This window comes from Chelmon rostratus, chromosome 5, assembly GCF_017976325.1.
Source record: "Chelmon rostratus isolate fCheRos1 chromosome 5, fCheRos1.pri, whole genome shotgun sequence".
Classification (NCBI taxonomy): Eukaryota; Metazoa; Chordata; class Actinopteri; order Chaetodontiformes; family Chaetodontidae; genus Chelmon; species Chelmon rostratus.
In genome coordinates this window covers 10,699,911-10,720,778 of record NC_055662.1, presented here as the reverse complement: position 1 = coordinate 10,720,778, position 20,868 = coordinate 10,699,911, and the positions used below count along the sequence as shown (strand labels likewise).

The window sequence follows — 20,868 nt, the reverse complement described above, 5'->3', positions numbered from 1 at the left end:
GTAGACACACACACACACACACACACATATCTAAGACATCTGCGTCAGAGTTCAGTTCAGGCTGATATGCAGAGCAAACAGTAAGATGTGTTGTTCAACCTAAAAAAAAGGGACAGGAGCTTGAAGGAGAGAGTGATTAAAGGGTCAGTTCACTAAACCCAAACCATGTTTTCTCACTAACCTCTGGTGATGTCCAGCCATGCAGACGGTTTGGAGACATCTGCCTCTGAAACTTCTGCTGCTGCTCCAGAACAATGGAGGGGAAAGGTTTTGTTGTTTTCACAGCAACGAAAAAGTTCTATGTAAAGCCTTAAAGCATGTTGTTGTTGCAGAAACAGTCTCCAGGTTTCAGGTCCACGAAGCTTCTGTTAACAACACTGGGCTCATATTTTCTGAGGCCTGTATTTTTTCTGTGAATGCTGGCAGGGTTTGCCACTTTAAAATGCAACACTTAAATGTTATAGTCTGATTCCAGTAGACTGAGCTAAACTTTAAACAAAAAGTCTGAAGAAAGACAGAAGGACGGAACAAAGAACAAAACAAGAAACAGAAGAAGGAAAGATGGAATGACAGTTTTCATTGGGCCTACTTTCAACCAAAAAAATGGATTTGATCTGATTTGGGCTACTTATCATTCGGCCAACAAGTGTAAATTCTACATGGTAATAAACTGAACATCAGGACGATCCAACAACAGTGTTTCATTAACGATGGAAATCTGAAAAGGCCAAGAGTGAATATGAATGTAAATCATATTAAGTTCAGTTTCTACACCACTGTTGGCTCAGTGCAGCTCTTCCCAGAGACAATATAGACTCAGAAAGACCTCGTTAGTGAATATGAAACTGCATTCTTCCTCATTCCTCTTATGGTAAAAACGTGTAGACGACTTGTTGCACAAACTCAGGGAAAAAATAGTTTGATTCAGAAACACCTCTTTAAACGTTTATTTATTTATTTTACTTTCAAAGATATTTGACCTAACAAATGTTTTATTTAATGAATCTAGATCTAGAGGAGGTGCAAGGACAAGCTGAAATGTATGGGAAGCTGCAGAGGACACACTTGTTATGAATGTATTTGTGATGTTTCGTTTTCTGATGATCACAATTGATTTATAAAAGATTTTGTTTCTCTGTGGAGCCATTATTCCTGAGGGATCAGATATTACTAAATATCAAATGTCAAATCTCTCAATGACAGATCATAGAATGATACTTTACAACTCAAACATTTAGAGTAATTGCAAAATTTCTTGTTACACAGAGATGCAAAGATAACCAGAACTATGCAGAAATATTGAGAGATCCTGACGTGAATGCAGCTGCCGCAGCTTCACTGGTGCTTCTTGACAAAGGACAGGTACTCATTGACGTCGTCAGGGGAGCCGACCACGAAGGGCACCCGCTGGTGGAGCGCTTCGGGCTGAACGTCCAGGATCCTCTGCGTGCCCGTGGTGGCGAGGCCTCCCGCCTGCTCGATGAGGAAAGCGATGGGGTTGCACTCGTACAGCAGCCTCAGCTTTAGGGAGGGGATTTAAAGAAAAACATTGTCAGGTTTATGTTTTTTTTCCAGGGGAGAAAAACAGACTTATATATATATACTTCTATTACATTTTTACAATTTACAATTTTACATTACATATACTCAATCAAAAACAGTACAAAGACAATATATTGAATATTTTACCTCATCAGCTCCATTGAGTTTTGTAAATATCTGCATGTTCTGAATTTGATGCAGCAACATGTTTCAAACAAGTTGGGACAGGAGGGACTAAAGACTGGGAAAGAAACTGCTCTGCCTGCATGTCCGGAGTGAAACACGTGAAGTTAAAGGACAGTGATTAGTTTGTGGGTCATCATGAGACAAACTATGTGCTGTCGTGACTTCACGGCATCAGAAGATCGAGCAGGTGTTCCTCTTCACTTCACTACCTGCTGTTACTGAAGTCTAAACTAGAGTCTCTGTGAATGCTTTGTTTTCTTATTGGAGCACATTGATGCTGAAACACTGTTGGACCTTTGAGGAATGAAAGCATGTCCCCGAGAATTGGGTCGCAGAGAGCCGCCCTGCCTGAAAGAAACATGGGTGGGAGGGTAACATTTATCTTTATGACCAGCCTGGACTGTGTCTGAGCTTTATTTATCATAGGACGAGAAAACACCTCCAGCCTCAGGTTACACTGCTGCAACCTCCACTGTGCCGCCTGAGTGTCGGTTAAATCTGTGACGTCCAGACAACCAGAGCCCTGAAGCTCTGACCTGCAGATCTGTTTTTGTTTCCTTTCTATTCACACAGTGGAGTGGCATCAGTAACCATTACAGCCAGTACACCCCTGCTCATAACTGGCATTATTTTGTTGAGTTTTTAATGGGTTTAAGACCCCGTGGCTTAGTTCTTAGTAAGATGCTTGGTGAGGGTCAGTGTGCACCTTTCCTTTGGGGCTCTTCTCGTTGGCGGGGTACATGAAGATCCCTCCATAGGCGATGGTGCGGTGAACATCTGAGACCATGGAGCCCACATAACGAGCTCCGTAGGGGGAGCTGCCATCCTGCAGGAGGCAAGAGTACATTTTAATATTAGTGCATGACTGCAGCAACGTTTGCTCGTCGAGCCTGTGTGATAATTGATTATTTAAGGGCTGTTGTCTAAACTCTTACTATCTGAAGTGACTGTTCAGGATTCGAAGATGCAAATGGCTGCAGGTGAACAGTTGTCTTCTCTGTACACACACACTCACAATGCAAACAGTCAATTCTAACCATGGACGTTGCATAAAACTGTCTGGTCACCACTTAGATAACTTGCTTTGAACTGCGAAAGAGTTTAAGCATTTCAGTACAAGTTTGTTCACAGAAATTGGACCTGGACACACAAAATTTAGAGTTTCGGTCTCTGCCCGACAGGTCAAGTGCACCACTGACGTCGATGGGAATGGTTTGTTGAGAACGATGTGAAATCTTAACAAGGATCCCATCCTCCATGTAAACCGGGGATGCTCTGGAGCTTCACTCCAACTGCTCTGTCTCTATCTGCACACTAATAGAGAGCTACATGATTTTGAGATTAGTGTTTTTTTTAAATATTTTTGGAGGAATCAGTTTCATGAAGTGATTTTTAGGACTTTTGCCTCAAATGTTTGTTCCTTGTTTCAAAGTTTCAGCTGTTTTCCCATGTTATAAGTCTACAGTGTAACCCTAAAGGATCGTGTAGAAACGGCTCAGTCAGGCAGCTCGTCTGAAAGTTGCAGCTTCAGCAGACCTGTTTTGTTCAGAGATCAGGAGCCGTTCTGACCCGCTGCTGAGGAAAAACCAAACAAACAGGTCAAAGTCCACCTGCAGCAGCTGGGTCGTACGTTAAGGGAAGGGACAGGAACTACAAAGACAGACCATTTCAACATCGCTGCTTGCTTCAACAAGTGGACTTTCAGGGAGTGAAAAGTTCAGTTTTGATAAGTTCTATTTGAGGAAAATGCATCGTTAATTTATTTCTCCAGGTTTCATTCATTGATTCCACACTTTCATGTTCGAAGTCCTCCGAGTGCTGAACAAAACAGAACAGCTCAGTGTGTGGAGGAGAATCTGAGTGGAGCTGCCCTGACGGGAGCGTCGTGTTCAGGCCGGCCCAGCGTGATGCAGAGTCATGTGCTTGCTGAGTCACATCCCAGTCACCGTGAGGCTGTGTGTGTGTGTGTGTGTGTGTGTGTGTGTGTGTGTGTGTGTGTGTGTGTGTGTGTGCAAAGTATTTCCTCAAAACAGACCCACCCAAACTACGCAACACTCTGAGAAGGACACCTCCAGCTTGCCACAGTTGAAATTCAACACGAAAACTAGAAATGTCCTAAAATAAATGAAGCGAAAGTGAAAAGGAGAGATCAGAGGAAGCAGCAAGGGAGCGTGGGAAAGTTTCTGAGGGTAAAGAAGTGCTTAAAAATGAAGCCGCAGTCAGAAATGACTGATCCGCTCTGATCGGGAAGCACAGATCAGGTGGTGTTAACCTGAAAGTTTGCAACCCAGTGTTTCTAAGAGCGTTTGTGGAATAGGAAGAAAAATGGCAACGATAGCGTCTATCTTCCAGACATCAGATTTGAAAATCATTCTGAACTTGCCACCTGTGATGGCGAGTTGACAGCAGCAGCATTTTAAACTTCCCTGTGGGTGTTTCCAGCTGCATCTGTACTCCAGCTCAACCCTGTGAGACGGGTTTCGACTGTTTCATAAAGCAACGCACATGCGACAGTGAGTAACAGTGTGGTTACTGCTGCATTGTGCAGTGTCACGATGGTTATACGAAATGTAACACGATGATGAGTGTTCGGCCAGTGCAGGTTTATAACTGGCGGAAGAGGCTGAACACTGCGGCACAGCGCACATTTTCTATTTCCAAGACTTTTGAAAGGTGCAAAAGGCTCTGAAACAATCCTGAAACTATCATCAGACACTAAAACTGACAGGAGAAGTTGACTTTTCTGTGTCTGGAAGGCACAATATAAATCATGCTGATGTTTTACACCTTTTAACAACAAAGCAATTCAAAGAGCTTTACGTAAGATACAAAGAAGAGAAACACAAAATAAAAACTTCAAAAAATCAAATAGGATTTCATGTAATAAAAGACGCTGTGTGTCTCTCTCCTGTCTTGTGTGGGTATGTGTGTACTGCAGGGCGTCGCTGGCAGGTCTGGTCCGGCCTCCTCCTCTCCTGATCGCACCTGGTTTCAATTATTCAGTCAAGACCCAGCAGCTGCCACAGGAAACAAGCACCGGCCTTCCAACCAGTACTCGTTGAATTGTCTGCTCGCCTCAGTGGTAACTTTGTGATTGAAAGGAACCCTTTTGCCTCCCTGGCCTTTGCTCTCTGTGCTCAGGTGCCTGCCTCGTGCTCTACCTCGCGTCCTGTCTGCCTGCCTCCTGAGTGGCTGAATCTGGATTCAAGTGATCGGATCTCTCAGATTTGACTGTGTTTCTCTGTTGTAGAGATCATTAAACTGCTTAAACTTTTCATCATCCCCCGCCTCTTTGTCTGGTTCACACCTTATTGGAGCAGACCTCCAGATGTCTGGGAGTTCTGGAATGAACTCCCAGACACGTGGTGCATAAAAACTGAATTCTCCTGACGAACACTTTGCGACCAGTGTTAACAACCACAGCTGCAACTGGCAAATATAATCAGTTATCCACGTTGAAGACAGACAGAGGCTGAGTACTTCATCATTGTTCGGTGGAGGTGTTTGAAACATCCTGAGTAAAGAATTTGAAAGTTTAATTTTCTTTATTTGCCATTCTCTGTGTCAGTGTTGAAATCCATTCTAACCAATGTGAATTCAAGTGGGACGACAGCTGCTGTGTTTTCAGAGCCACCTTTCAAGCTTACAAGCAGCATTTAGGGCAAAATTCAGGTTTGAAGTGGAGTACTCCTTTAATCTCAAAGCACAGCTGAGCCCAAGAGGTCAGTTGCTGTTATGTGAATGGTAAAAAAAATATATATTACAAATGCAACTGGGTTCAAGAAGTAGCCTCAGAGATGGACATTCAGGCCAATATTTCTTAAAGCCGGGTTCAAGACGCACCCATCGCTGATGTAAAGGATGCCGATGACCACACGCTCTTTGCAGTCATGGCTGTGACCGTGCTGGAGAAGTGCTGAGTGTGCGGAGTGTGTGCAGATCAGAGTTTCCAGATGAGAGGCCGCAGTTTCCTGAGGAACAGCATGTTTCCTGCAGTCACTGTGTCACCATCCCGCAGCTCAGCTGACCGAGCTGACAGCCTTCATCCCGTCTGACCGAAGCGCCACGCTCGACTGACTGTCAGTCACATGTCTGGATCAGGGTGGCTGCTCTCTGCTCTGCCTGTGCTACCTGGTTGCATGAAGCTTTTCTTTAACCTTTTAAACTCAAGATTTTCTCTTTCACTCCTTACATGTATGCTGTATCTGTTTGTTCAAGCCATAAAGACAGACGACGCATCGTCTAAGTGCAAAGTACAGACTGAAAAGGACAACACTCTGCAGAGGAAAAAGTTAAAAAAAAAAAAAAAGAGTAAAAGCAGCTTCTCCTCTTGAGGTGTAACATAAATGAAACAAACTGCTTTTTTGTGCTCCTCATGTATATACTTGTTCTACCAGAGCAAACACTTGGTCAGGGTTCACATGATGAGTGCGAGAGGCCGCTGGTGTTTGAAATCCTGCCTCAGGACTGAGCATGAGTATAGCTGCGTGTCAGCAAAGTGGAAACGCTGTGAGGAAATGCTTCTGTTGCACAGCTTTGCTCACAGGCATCAGATTCACAACCACAAACACAAAGTAGAACTGATCAATGTCCAGATTTGGCTCAAATTAAAAGGAGGTGAGGGGGTCGTTGTATGTTTGTGTGTGTTGCATGTTTAGTTTTACACACACTCTCACCTCTGGGTACTTCTTGTGCTTGAGGTACTCGTTGATAGAGGGGTGGAAGTACTTGGCGTAGCCCTCGTTAAGACTGTAGATCTTCCCCTTCTGCTTGATCCTCACGTTCCTCTCAGTCAGGATGAACTCACCGATGGCCTGAGGAACATCAACGTCATGTTTAATAAGATTGTTAATAATAAAGTCTTTCTTTATAGGACCCTTTATCCAAGAAATGCTGCTCAAAGTGCATCACATCACATGAAGACATAGAACGAACATAAAAACACAGATAGAAAATGAATGTAAAATAAGATGAGAGTAAAACCCACTTAAGAATAATGATAAAAATAAGAATAAGAATGACGATAGTAGAAAGACAATGCACAATCGAAACCACTGAATAGTAGTAATAAGATAAAGTTAAAAACAGATTCCATTGGATGCATAAAATCAAGTAAAATACAACCTCTTAAAAGAAGTGCAGCAGTGCATCGGTGTGAGGCAAAGCATGAAAGTTTCAGGCCTGTGCCAGGAAGTCAGAGCCGGTTAAAGACTAAAGTGAACATGTATGTTTTCAGCTTCCTTTTAAAAATATTCAGCGAGCTGCTGCACTGATATCTACAGGTAGTGTGATCCAGAGCTTCGGGCTGCATCACTGATTTTCTTTCAGCTGTTTCTGGAAACCTCCAATAAACCAGAAGCAGACGATCACAGTGATCTAGCGGGCAAATAGTGAACGAGGGTCCCGTTAAGGGCTTTGTATACAAGGAGGAGGACCTTGAAATCAATCCAGGAAGCCAGTGCAGGGCACTGGTAGAGGTGGGATAGTTTGCACCAGAGCATTCAATTCATTTGTTTTGAGGAAAATTTGAGTGAGAAGGAGGTTTACAAAACACACACACATTAAAAGGTATCATGTCATCAGGACAGGACATGAATAAGAGACACAAAACCCAAACAATAGGCCCACTAACAATTTGCCCAATAAGATTTTACTCAATCCAGGGAAAGAAAATGTGTCATGTTTCAAACCTAAGTATACTTATGAAGAGAGCGCAGTCTGTCAAAATGTATGTTGCATATTATACATCTGGTGGTTGGTGAAGTGCGTGCTTGAAAACGGCATCACACTCAGGTTTTCTTCGGGTTTCTGGACGCACAACAACAACAAGATTACTTCCAAACATACAGGAAACCTTTTCATCCTATAATAACTAAAGCTGCTTTTCCAAAGGCCAATTCCCAATGATCTGTTGTTGCCTCTGATTCATTGCAAATTTCTATTTGTGAGTAAAGCTGAATCTGGCAGAGGATGAAGAATATGATATGGGTAAGTCCATGTGTGAGTGTGAAAGGTGATTAAAAGGTTTTACTGCTAAAAAAAACATGATTTATAAATGATAATAATCAAGTAAAAATGAAAAACAAAGATGAGCTAGGACCTTGAGTCAGTGCTACCAGCCAACAATACATACAAAAAAAGGCTGAAATCCTTACATCAGTCTTGTATTTATGCTCTCTTTGCTCTTTTTTATTCTACTAAGTTCCCCTTGTGCTGGATTTCTTCAGGATTTATAGGAGGCCAGTTAAGGTGGCACACTTTCTGCCTGATGTGTGTTTACAGTCCCACACATCCCTCATTGCACTGTGCAGTTGTGCAACACAGAGGAATGACTGACAGGTTAATATGTGTTTTCTCAAGTGAAAGCAGCTCGGGGGAAATAAAAGCAGATGACAGTAAACTGTGACAACGAGAGACATAAAGGGAGAGATGATAAAGGTGAGTAGAGCAGAATATCAAAGAAGGAGACAGCAGTGGACTCCTGAGTGCATCTCACTTCCTTCCTGTCATGTCGCTGTCACAGAGCACTCTGGGCACTCAGATCTCTGTGGAAATCTGGAGACATTAAACTGTGGTGAGTATGAAGTACTCACAGGGTCCAACATGAAGAAGTTGAGGCCAGCGCCGGTGCTGAGGGCCACCAGGGTGGCGCTGCCGTAGAGGGTGTAGCCCGCACACACGATGTTGTTCCCTGGCTGCAGGGCATCTTTCTCTGTGGGCTCCCCCTCTGATACCTGAAAGCCCACCCAGGGGAAAGAAACCAACACAGAGGAAAACGTCAACAGTGAAGTCCTGCAGACTTCAGTTCCCCAGATAACACTGACCCAGGAGTGTCTGTGTGTGCTGAGGCTCTAACCCAGACGACGCATCCACACGGTGTGTCTGCATGTGCAGCTTTGTGTTGTGAGATCTTAAACATGTGAGAAAGTTACATTTCCTGCATGGTTTCTCCTCTTCTTAGGCCAAAACAACAGAGTGTAGTCCTGCAAATGAGAAATGACTCCTGATGGCTGCAGTTCAGCAGCAGAAACCTGGTTTACCTGGACAGCAGTGCCACCTCGTGTCCATAAAGCGTTACTGCATTTCAACAGTACTTACACTCTTCAATATCCTGATCTAAAATTATTCTGACACGTGTTTCATAAAACATGATGAATATAGTTATGTCACAGTTAGCAGTTGGTAGTACTTGATAAAAGAGATACGTTTATTTGTTGGATAAGATATTTCTCCTTCTTTTGTACATGTAGAATAAATTAGTAAAATTGTATAATAAATACATACAGAGGTATGAGTATTTACAAAGAGCCATAATCCAATGATCAGCAGTTACATTTAAAAGCCCAGCACAGATACAGTAACATGAACATGTTGTGATATGGGAGTTTTCTTTCCAGTGGCTGCCTGGTTTGTGTGCCTTTGCAGAGGTCAGACTCACCCGTTTGTAGATGGCAAATATGGTGCCAATGGAAGCCAAGCAGTCGATGTTACTGGAACCGTCCAGAGGGTCAAAACACACCACGTACTTTCCCTGTGACAAAATAAAGTCAGGTCAAGAGTTAGTAAGTGAATTTTGCTCTATTACATCCTCTTAAAGATGAAATAATAATAAAAGGTATTTAAAATATCATCATATTTCAATGAATTATTTCACATTTAACTGGTTTAGAACATTTATTTCATGCCCTTTTTAAAATAGCCAATAATTATCACTACCAGGCTCTACATAGAGATAGTGGATTGACAAGAAGACTTCTAAACTGACAATAGGTGATACTGTAAACAGCATCAAGTTGTGGTTGTAGGTGTGATATTAATTCACTAAGCTGTGTCGTTAGTCAGATCTGAATAATTTATGGGTTCGGCAGCAGCCAGGAGTTTCATTTAACATGCAATATTTATTTAGAAGAAGACAAGAGGACAGTGTGCTCACACAGGGCAAACTAGACGTCACTGTTTCAGCTTCTTGGGAGTCTGAAGGAAGTCTTTCCTCACACATCCTCAGTAAACTGAGCTTTCAACACAGGTTTAGTCAATGTGCCAAACTTTCTCTGAATGGAGCACCCGCTGAAAGAGTTCATATCTGTGAGCTAATCAGCACCATCCAGTCAGCTTGTGAACTATGGGACAGGTGTGTTTCTGCACAAAAGCGTTCGTCGTCATGCAGCACTGTTTCCTCCCCAGCGGACGACAGCGCCCGCCACTCACCCTCTTGTCCTTGGGGGTGATGATGAGCTCCTTGTTCTCCTCTGACACCATGCAGCAGGTGCTGTAGGAGGCCTGCAGCATGTTGATGAACAGGTCGTTGGACAGCACGTCCAGCTTCTTCACATCGTCCCCCGTCACGTTCACTGAGCCAGCCAAGCCCTGCCTGTGTGGACCAATCAGCAGCCAAGCTTCAGTCTCATGGACGGACGACAGCTAGTTAGCGTGTCGGCTGCTCGTGGAAGTGAACATCAGCTCTCTTCATTTAGTTTCAAACAGTGTTGCTTTGTGTTTGGTTATGCAACTTCACTGTGTTTGTGAATAATGATTCATTCTTTGTGAGTTGGCACATTTTCAGTAACTCTCACTCATATGGAACAAAAGGGCAACCCTTGAATTCATGTCCCCCAAATATTCATTTATACTTGACCTGATTTTGATGGTACAACATGATCTTGAATGGCCGGTGCCCTTCAGGTGTTTTATTCACTCTAATAGCATTAACAGGAGCATTTAGTCCCCGGCTGTGTGTGTCCCTCTCGACAAGAGGCACACCCATTAATGTAATGGTTACTGTATGTTCAGGTTTTGGTCGTGCAGGGCTATCATTAGGGACAGGGCCGACCTTAGATGTCAACATTTGTGTGCAGGCTAAAAGGTAGCGCTGCTAAAAAGGACCTGACAACCAGTCAGAAATCACACTTTTCAGCCTCTGAGTTGATCCACATAACTCTGCAGACCACTGGCTTTCCTCCAAGGTAAATTCCCTCAGCAAAGATCTGCTTATTGTGCCACTTTTCAACAAATCAAAGATGTTGTGCAATCACAATTTTACCATGCTATCTTCTGCTTGACAAGACATTGAAAAGGCTGTGCGGCCTTTCAGCACTTCCAGATTAGAGTGTTGAAATGCACCAAAAATCGTGCAGAGCTCACAATACAGCGGCACGAAACAATCAGTCATATCAGCGCTACTGGCTCTGTCGCTGCACCGCTTCTGTGGTTGAGTCAACTACGACCGCAGCCTCGACCCCTTGAATCGCTCTTGGCTCCCAAATCTACTGTGGGAGTGAGGCGAAATGTCAAAGAGCCAGCTTTAGAAAGACACTGAACTCCTGCCAGCTCTATGACTGCTGTTCTGCAGCTGACCTTCACCTCTGACCTGTCTGTGCAGGGATGCAAGCATGCAAGTCCTCAATATGGATTATAATTTTTAGAAAATCTTTGTTCAGTCACAGACATCTATCAGTTTGTAATATAATGGTGCATATATACAGTATATATATCACTGGTTCCCAAAAAGCCTATTCCAGTACCTCAGTACTTACAGGTGGGCCAGGCCTGCCTTGCGCACAGCAGAGGAAATGGCTTTGATGGCGGTCAGAATGGCATTGATGAGCTGGGTCAGCTCACCGGTCGCCCCCTTAGCCTGGCGGCCCGTCTCTATGACGAACCGCGTCAGGGTCCATACGTCCGTGTCAAACGCCGACTGGTCCGACATGCTGAGCTCTGGTCCTTCTGTCCCTCCTGGCGGGCAGCAGATCGGGCGGAGGACGCACAGTGAGTGAGCCACCTCATTACCAGCCGAGCCCTTTTCATAGCCAGAGCCATGACGGCAAGCCAGGGGATCTATTTGTGAGTGCAGCAGAGTGGAAGTGTGTGTGTGTGTGTGTGTGTGTGTATTTGGAGATGGGTGAGGGGGTGTCAGGTGTCAGCTGTAGAGACTGGCACAGTTTAATCCTGCACAAGACGAGCACTGTTATTCATTTCGTCAAAAGGCTTGCAACATGTTTGACAGCGGTAACACAGAACTTGGGTAACAGGAGAGCTCTGAGGTCAATACTCACTATTTTAACCACATTTGTTTGCACATGAACCTGAGAGCAGCCTGGTGCCGTGACAATAGAGCAACAACTTCCTGTTCGTCCAAGGTCATGAAGAGTGATATTTTAGATCATGTTCACTGAGAATTAAAGACATCCTGCAGGAAATGTTGACGCTTTAAATGAACAAAGCAGAGATAAGCTTATAATCCTGTGAGCTATTCACTCAGTTTGCTTTTATTTACAGTAACTCAGAACAACTTCTAGATATTTTATTTTTCTTTTATATAGTCAAATTTCATTTTGCTTGCATAATATGTACATATATCGTCTACTTTTTATTTTGTATTTTGTTTTTTTTTTCGATTGTCCTCTACCTATCCTGCTATTTTTCTTGCCACTGCTTTCACATGCTGCTGTAATGCCCAAATTTCCCTTGCTGGGGATAAATAAAGTCTTATCTTATGAGGGTTTTTTTGTCAGTATTTTATGCGTCTAAGCTAAAAGACACTTGAGATGTGAAATTAATATTAAGAGAGTCGAAGAAGACTCGGCTGCTGCATGTAGGTTTCAGCACAACAGCAGCTGAAGTGAGCTTTAAATGTCATTAGGGTTCTGTGAGCTTCCACTGACCTTTAGCTTAAAGGTCAGCTCCTCTGGATAAAGTATCTCTCAACTGGTGGGGACAGTATATCTCCCAACTTTTCAATTTCTAAAATCCAATGAATTTATTTCAAGTCTGCAGGTCCATGCTTGTTGCACCCACACATGTAAAAGGCTGCGTGTTGCTCAATGTAAAATACTAAGATGGCGTCTCCCGGCTTTTCAAAACAGCCAGTTCTCAATGAATACACAGTGTTTTAAAGGTGTGACTCTTATTGCAAACACGTAGTTCAAAATGATGGAAACACCGACTTTGTCTTCATAGACTCATGTTGATTTATTGAGACTTCATCATTCAAACAGCAGTTGTTCACATAATAAAGGCATCAGGTTTTGCATAGAGGTTTGCATTTGGTCCTTCATGCGTGTAGAATGTCTCGTCATTCTAATTAAGGCACAGCCGGAGGTAAAGTGAAGAGAAAAGTCTTCAGCTTCGGTTTATTCAAGTGCATTTGTCTTTGTTTTTGGTCTTTGGCAGTGTTTTGTGGAATGTGTGTGTTATTGAGCTCATGAGCTGCAGTTTCCATGTTTCCACTTAACCACCTTCTTTCTATTGTCTGTCAGCTTTCCACAAATAGAACATGAATATGCTGGTATGACATGAAAACCTTGTAACTCCAACCTTGGTTATTTATGCGTTTGCGCTCAGAAAACCCCCTGACATTTTTGGTACATGTACATCAAGCTCAAAAGGAGGCGAACTCAGTCCCATAAAAGTGGAAAGTTGGAGATACAGGGTTTTTCGCCGGCCAGCGATGGTTGTCGGAGCGAGTCGGTGCACTCTCACTTCTTGGCGTGTTTCTGGCAGATGGCGATGTACTCCAGCACATCCTCCGGGGAGCCCATTGCCACGGGAGCCCGCTGGTGGATGCTCTCTGGCTGGATGTCCAGGATGGTCTCGAGGCCGGTGGAGGCCATGCCACCCGCCTGCTCCATGATGTAGGCCATGGGGTTGCCTTCGTACAGCAGCCGCAGCTTTGAGGAGAGGGGGGTTTAGTTTCTGGTCCTAATGTCAAACTCTCCAAAAGAATATTCTAATTTAAAATGCTGTTAGTTTACAAAGCCCTGAAGGGTTCGGCACTGTCATACTGATTGTCTGTCCCTGCTGTGCTATCATACGTCTACACTCTCAAACACCACAGCATCAAATGTACCAACAGTAAAAGAATAGGGTCATAATATTTATAATATCATTTCTCCTGCTCATACTGGCCATCCAGAGCTCTCATCTCAATGTGCAAGCAAAGGAAAAAGCATCCCTCCACTGCAGCTCAGCACAGACACACCATCCAGGGAAACAAAAAGAGTATTTCAGACAGCACATTTGAAAGACATCCACTTCATATGTTAACTCAGACCGCTGGAGCCGCATAATAGCTTCAGATAAACTTTTGCACAGGATGAGTACTGCAGACTTTGTCCCCCATCGCTTATATTGGAAGGACATGAGGAAGAGGTCTCCCAATGGCCGGCACGAACAGCAGGAACGATTACAGCGAGCAAAACCCGTCTCAACATTCACATGGACACCAGATTGTTCCACTTTTGATCCAAGACCTTCAACATCAAACTTCTTTAAATTCCCTCACAAAACATCCTGAAGCTTCTCTTTTAAATCTCGCTTTGCTGCCTTGATTATTTTATTAAAAAATCTTATTTCGTCTTTATATCCACTCACCACGTCTTCTGCTCTTGCACTTTAAAGTCAGCTGCTTTCTGCCTCGTTTAAATGTGACAACATTTTTTTTGGCTCACTCTTGCACACACTGGAAGGATGTGAAGACACAACATTGTGACACCTTCACCGCGGTCTCGTGTTACAAATGACACGAAGCAAATTGTTTTTGAGTCTAATCTGAAAGTGTGCGTCGTGCCGGGCGACATGTTCGATCAATATGACTAACGTGGGCTCTGAAGTTTATTTTGAGTCGGCCTCACATACAGTACGCCGCGCTGCTTGCTAACATGCCAAACCGGTGGCTAAGAAAAGTCCGACATTTGAGGTGCAATTCAGTCATCCATGAACTCATGACGGCTACAACAAATGCACACGTTTGTCCTGCTTGACGAACACTTGCTAAAAACTCCACTAAAGAAATGGCGGTGGCACTGAGCGCGGCAGCAGATTGAGGAGTCGGGAGGTACAGAGTGCTGTAAGAACGAGCCCTAAAGCCCAGAGATGAGTCACTACTGCTGCACTTCTGGTCCCCTCGTCTGGAGGTTAAAGGGTTCTTGTCATTAGGTCATTGGTTAGATTCCTGAAATAAGGTCTATGGTTAACACAAGCTGAAGAGACTTTCATGTTTAGTTCTGCCACATGAAATATACCAGTAAACACCTCACTCTTTCAAGCTTTTACATGTCTTAAAAAGGCTTTCGCTAACAAGTGGCTACATGAGACCAGAGACAGAGGTTGTGTGGGACATTAAACGTATGATGTTTGTTTTTTTGCCGCCTGGTTGTTCATACTACGGCAAACTATTACAACTTAAACGTCCCCACTTTCGGTACATCAGTCTATAGCAAAGTGTGTTCAGTTTATTGTAGTAAGAAGCTTAGTAGTGGTGTAGTTCATTACAGCTCAAGGCTAACTTTTCACTCCTGATGATTACACAAACACTTGTTCATTCATGAAGATTATCTTGCTGAATTTTCTCACATACTCCAAACTGGCTTGTTGTTGTGGGGGAACCAGTGTGGCCTGAAAATGAACCACTAACGCACTGTTGGTTATTGTCCCGTCAAAGGATTTAGTGACAACAACAAAAACACGAGTTATCACCAGCCTTATCCTTGTTCACGTGTGTGTAAGCTACAGGACCCAGACCTCATCTGGACTTTCAAAAAGTCTCATTTTTACAAAGGATGTTGATGTCTTACACAATATCCACATACTTGTACCATTCACCTTTGAGATACAGCATGTATCAGCGAGGGACCTTACCTTTCCTTGGGGGCTCTTCACATTTCCTGGGTATAAAAAGATGCCTCCATACATCAGCGTTCGGTGCACGTCTGCCACCATGGAGCCAATGTAACGGGCGCCGTAGGGCTCAGTGCCATCCTACAGTCATTTAAAGCGTTGCATTAGATTAAAGCTGCACTGGATGCGATCTACTTCTGAAAAAGCACCAAAGACTGCAGGTCAGTCAATCTTGGCAAACAATGACGAATGTACATATTAACTAATAAAACTGAACAGTACCAGGAAACAGATTCACTGGATATAATCTATTTGGCTGACTGTTATAGAGATATAGATATCAATATTTCACAACAGCACTCACACCTGCTCTGACATCAGTGTTACCTGAGGGAACTTCTTCTTCTGCAGGTACTCCGTGACAGCGGGCTCAAAGTGCTTCGCGTAGCCCTCATTCAAGCTGTAAATCTTGCCTCGCTTCTTGATCCTCACATCCCGATCGACCAGGATGAACTCGCCGATCGACTGATGAGCAAAGAGTAGAAAACGTCACCCACGACCTTAGAACCACGTGTTTTGCACAAAATCAACTTGCAGGGCCTTTCATACGGCAACACAGAGGCCTTCGCGAGAGTACTGACTGGGTCGAGCATGAAGCAGTTCACTCCCTGGCCGGTGGAGATCACCATCATGGTGGCGCTGCCGTAGAGGGCGTATCCCGCCGCAACAAGGTTCCTGCCAGGCTGCAGGGCGTCCTTCTCAGAGGGCTGATCATCTGTGGACTGAGGGAAACAGCATAAACTAATGTCATCAATGTGGTTCCTTGGCTACTTTATAGTCTATAACATCGGAACAGGTGATGGTATCATGATTGGGTATGAAAGGAGCATCCTGGAAAGGCTCAGTCATTCACAAGCGAGGATGGAGTGAGGTTCATCACTTTGTGAACACATGATTGTATAAATGATGTTACTAAATGGGCTCAGGAACACTTGGTTAAACCTTTGTCGGTAAAAACAGTTTGTTTGCAAATAACTGAATTCTGTTTGAGTGACGTAGACCTTGATTAACAGGGTTTTTGACATGGATAATGTACCTCTGGGGGCTATAGCTTGGCCTTCAAAAACTCTGATTGGTGCAAATATGAGAGCCAATTTAAAAATAACAACAGTAAAGTAATCACTTGGCTTACATTATTAATTTAAGGACAAAGACTGTTCAGGATGAGTGTTAGTACCTTTTTGTAGATGGCAAAAATGGTTCCGATGGAGACGAGACAGTCGATGTTGGAGGAGCCGTCCAAAGGATCAAAGCACACAATGTATTTGCCCTGGAAGAGAAGGAAGAGTGCTGCTGCTAAATGTGTCTCTAGTTTTCTGTTAAACAAACAAATTATGTTAACATTCAGTGTTACTCAAAAAAAAAAAAAAAAAGCACTGTGTGTCCTCGAGGCTAAACAGCGAACAGAACCATGAACGGTACTGCCAGTGACAACAGGTCACAAGTTTGATCTCTGCTGTGCAAGAGGTCATTCTGAAAGTAACTTCATACTGAAAAAGTATTTTTTACTGAACCTGTTATATGAGATAAGATCGCATGAGGGAAAGATCTGAAAACAGACGTTTACATTAAGGACTGGCCAGACTGGATGGTCCTGTTTCACTCTGCAGACGGCTCATGCCAGAGATAAAATCCCAAAGAAAGTAAAACAGGTTTTTCCAAGCTCAGTGGGGTCCAACAGACCTCAAATGTTAGCCTGACTCACAGATTCAGGGGTGCTGAGGACCCCTGGACCCCTGGTTTCAACATCTAAATCAAACAGACCCACTCACCCTCATTTCTGGCTCTATAATGATGGCTTTGTCATTCTCTTCAGACACCAGCACACAGGAGGTAAAAGAGGACTTGATCATGTTGATGATCAGATCATTGGACAGGATGTCCAGCTTCTTCACCTGGTCACCTGTCACGTTAGTGCTGCCGGCAATGCCATACCTGACAAGACATGAAAGATGAAGAACAGCGAGAGAGTGACACTGAAAAACCAGAATGACAGCGCTCATAGAGATTTCACTTCTCTGTACACACAAAACCACATCACCAGTGTTGAAGTGTGCACCAACAATCAGTTCTACTTTTGTGGTTTTTTGTTGAGCCTGCGTTTGAGGTTCAGTTCCCTGTGTCTGTTCTTCTGTATTCAAAAAAGGATGATCAAAAGGTTGAGCCGTTGTGCACTGAGATTAGTTTGATTAAAATAAAAATTGTCTCAGTTTAAACCTGCAACTGATGCATGACTCTGCATTTCTAAACGGCAGAGGTTGGCTGGTTTTTGAGTAAAGTGCTGCCTCCACCACTAGGGTGAAGTCTGAATCATCTCAAACAAACGCTGCATTGTAGTATGTACACATGTGAATTCAGTATTTAGGGAATATGTGTATTTGTAATGAATCCTTTGTTTCCTTAACCACAAAAGATAAGCAGGCATGGGTTAGAGAGTTAACGTGGACCAACACAGCACATAGTAATGATACAATATGCACAAATGTGCGATATTGAAGCACAGCTGAGTAAAGCAGTGAAGAGAAGGGGCACCAAAAAGACAAGACGAGGAAATAAAAGGATGAGAGGGCAGAGATGCATGGATTTCTCCTGCATGTGCTTTTCCACTGGAGCCTGGCTCCACATAACCGACACCGTGCATGTGACAGAAAAGTGTTTGTTGACGTAACTTTGAAATTAATTGCATTAAAATCATTTGAAAGTGGGCGTGATGGTTTCAGGTATGCGCTTTCTGATTGGCGCTCCTGCTCAGTTGGTGCCAACGTGGATGCACGAGACCGAGAGCTCAGTCAGAGGTGCTTTAAAACACTGTAAGTGCACGCGCCACATCTGTTACCCTACAGCACCACATCATCTGCTCAGAGACGATAGTTTACTCACAGGTGGGCGATCCCAGCTTTGCGCACGGCGCAGGAGATGGCCTTCACCGCCGTGCACAGAGAGTTCAGCAGCGTCGTGAGCTCTCCGGTACCTTTGGCCTTCCTGCCCTCCTCCATGACGAACCGGGTCACGGTGACCACGTTGGTGTCGAAGGCTCCTCGCTCGGACATGGTGGCCGGATAGTCTCCTGAAGCCTGATAGTAGAAGTTGGAGGAAACGCTGCAGGACTTAAATGCGCGTCGAGGCGGAACTGTGAAGGCGCAAGGGGCCAATCCAGAGCAGCGCGAGAGGTGTGGCCCCGCAGGAAACACGACCCGCTCTGTGCCAACCGAGCTGGGGAGTGATGAAATGATATTGTTAGCAATAGAGGGATGTGACCAGAATAATAGACGCTGCATGCCTGAATTCACACTGTCGTTGCACAAGACGCGTCGTGTACTTTTCAGCAGGTTTGACGACGATAGTGTGTATGAACAGTTTCATAATGTTTCCTTCTGATAGTGTGCGTTCACAGTCTTCTGGCTGCTTTGACACATGCACTCTTCAGCTCACAGCTCTCTATCTGTCTGTCCTGTTGGCCTTGTCTCTAATGGAAAAGAGAATTTAATCTCAATTACTTTGTAACCTGGTTAAATAAATACAAAGTAAAGAAAAGTGCGAAACATAAAGCCATTGTTTCCAAAAAAGGGAAGTTGAACACATTTTTTGTCTATTTTATAGCTGCCATTGTAATAGCTTTAGTTTTGGGTGAGCTGTTGCTACTATGAGCCATTAGCTGGTAATCCGAAGTGGAAGAAGCACTCAGGTCTTGTACAACGTAGAGGTAGCAGTATGAGTAGAGATGCTCTGTTACAAGTAAAAAGTCCTGCATTCAAAATTTGATTCAAGTATAAGTATTAACATCAAATTATAGGCCTATTTTATTTAGCACAATTAAAAGTACTCATCAGGCAGAATGACCCATTTCATTTTTTACACTGCTGTGTAGTTTGTGAATCCTTGGGATCAATAAAGTTTGATCTTAATCTATGATATTAAATCATAATTTATTTCTTAATGATATTTTGTATTAGCCTATGAATCTGAATCTGGAAAGAAACTGAAGTTATCAAGTAAATGTCGTGCAGAAGAAGTGGATTGAAGTATCATAAAATGAAAATACTCAAGTAAAAAAGTAAAACCTCAAAACTGAATTTAGGTGCAGCACTTGAGAAAATGTGCTTTCTTTCCACCACTGCTAGTAATGAAGTTAAACGACAAATTTCTCAGTTAATGCTGTTAAAGCAAAACGCCACAAGATGGCGCTCTCGGCCAGTCAACCTCGTTTTGGACGCTGCCTCTGCTCCGTCCCAAGTGCTGCAGGTGTGTTTTGGTTGACTAGAATTATAATGAATCTTATATATAATCACTGTACACTTTATATTTATATAACATTGTGATTGCACCATCTATTTCAAGACATTTAACAGGCTGAGTCATCTCAGAAACCGTTTAGCCCCGAAAAGCTGCACTTCTGTGACACAGAACAATTAAGAAACATTCATATTAATGAGCCAAAGCAAATCTGCCGTTTAAGAAAGGTTTCACAATTGAAGGACTATATTTTTTCGGGTAAGATAAACATATAGCGAACATTAGGCGCTAATAAATGCCACAAAACATGCCAAAAAAAATGGCATAAACATCTGTACATTTAAGTTAACAGTTCATATTAATGTCAGGTAATAAATGTGATTAGTCTCTTTTGCTGAATGGCCAACATTAAACAACAAGCGTCGAATAACGTTAACCAGCAGCAGATAAGTTATTCATTGATTAACACTTTTTATTGTTATTGTTGTTGTTGTTGTTCTACGGAGGTTGGCATCCAGCTTATTGGCATTACGTCCACCTCCTGCTCTGGAGTGTGGATCAGACAATAGACTTAGCCTACTAACCTTAACACCTTATCCTTAAAACACACACACACACACACACACACACACACACACACACACACACACACACACACACACATATCCCCCCTAACTACATCCTAAAATATAAAGACTCTATCCATGACAGTCACTATGGACCCATATCCCCGCGTATTCATCATATCCAATAAAAAAAGCCTTAAGAAAGCTAACAGTACCTGCCCTGTGCTGTCTCAGCCATACTCAATAATCCTTTTAATGTGAGTTCCTGAACCCCCTCATCCCCTTATTTCTCATCACCTCCCTCCGTGTCCCAAACCCCCAACAACTCAGAAAAGAAAACATAAAAGATGAAGATGAGTTTAGTCTCATCTGTCCACTACCCTAATAACTTTGACACTTTTGAATTTAATATATATATATCCCTGTCACACATTTATTGCTACGTTGGGTTGTTTACTCATATTTATGTGTATTTCAGCGTTTGCTTTCTTTAAAGTTCCCTTGTACCAACTCATCCGCCCTCTTGCTCCTCCTCAGCCCTACATAAGATAAAATAACACTTTTTCCCACCCATCGTACATCCAGAACATCAGGCGCTTTGTTTCCGGTCCAGTTCTTGACACCAGGGCAGCTCCAGACCTAACGTCCTGCTCGTTCACTCCTCCGC

The 20,868-nt window shown here is 43.4% G+C and overlaps 2 protein-coding genes across 3 annotated transcripts; both read right to left on the bottom strand.

Moving 5' to 3' along the window:
• Positions 1 to 1,077: 1,077 nt before the first annotated feature.
• Positions 1,078 to 11,486, bottom strand: fbp2 (fructose-1,6-bisphosphatase 2). Its single transcript, XM_041936768.1, has 7 exons — positions 11,262 to 11,486; positions 9,937 to 10,099; positions 9,167 to 9,259; positions 8,322 to 8,462; positions 6,405 to 6,542; positions 2,435 to 2,554; positions 1,078 to 1,521 (listed from the first exon to the last, which is right to left on the bottom strand). The coding sequence occupies exons 1-7, from the start codon at positions 11,432 to 11,434 to the stop codon at positions 1,336 to 1,338; spliced, it is 1,014 nt and encodes a 337-aa protein (XP_041792702.1). The 5' UTR covers positions 11,435 to 11,486; the 3' UTR covers positions 1,078 to 1,335.
• Positions 11,487 to 12,677: 1,191 nt separating this feature from the next.
• On the bottom strand, positions 12,678 to 20,806 carry fbp1a (fructose-1,6-bisphosphatase 1a). 2 transcript variants are annotated; one of them, XM_041938003.1, is made up of 8 exons: positions 20,772 to 20,806; positions 18,283 to 18,615; positions 17,175 to 17,337; positions 16,580 to 16,672; positions 15,984 to 16,124; positions 15,730 to 15,867; positions 15,364 to 15,483; positions 12,678 to 13,394 (listed from the first exon to the last, which is right to left on the bottom strand). In XM_041938003.1, the coding sequence occupies exons 1-8, from the start codon at positions 20,789 to 20,791 to the stop codon at positions 13,203 to 13,205; spliced, it is 1,200 nt and encodes a 399-aa protein (XP_041793937.1). In that variant the 5' UTR covers positions 20,792 to 20,806; the 3' UTR covers positions 12,678 to 13,202. The 2 variants fall into 2 exon arrangements, with proteins under 2 accessions (XP_041793937.1, XP_041793938.1); XM_041938004.1 differs by having other exon boundaries at positions 20,781 to 20,806.
• Positions 20,807 to 20,868: the final 62 nt, after the last annotated feature.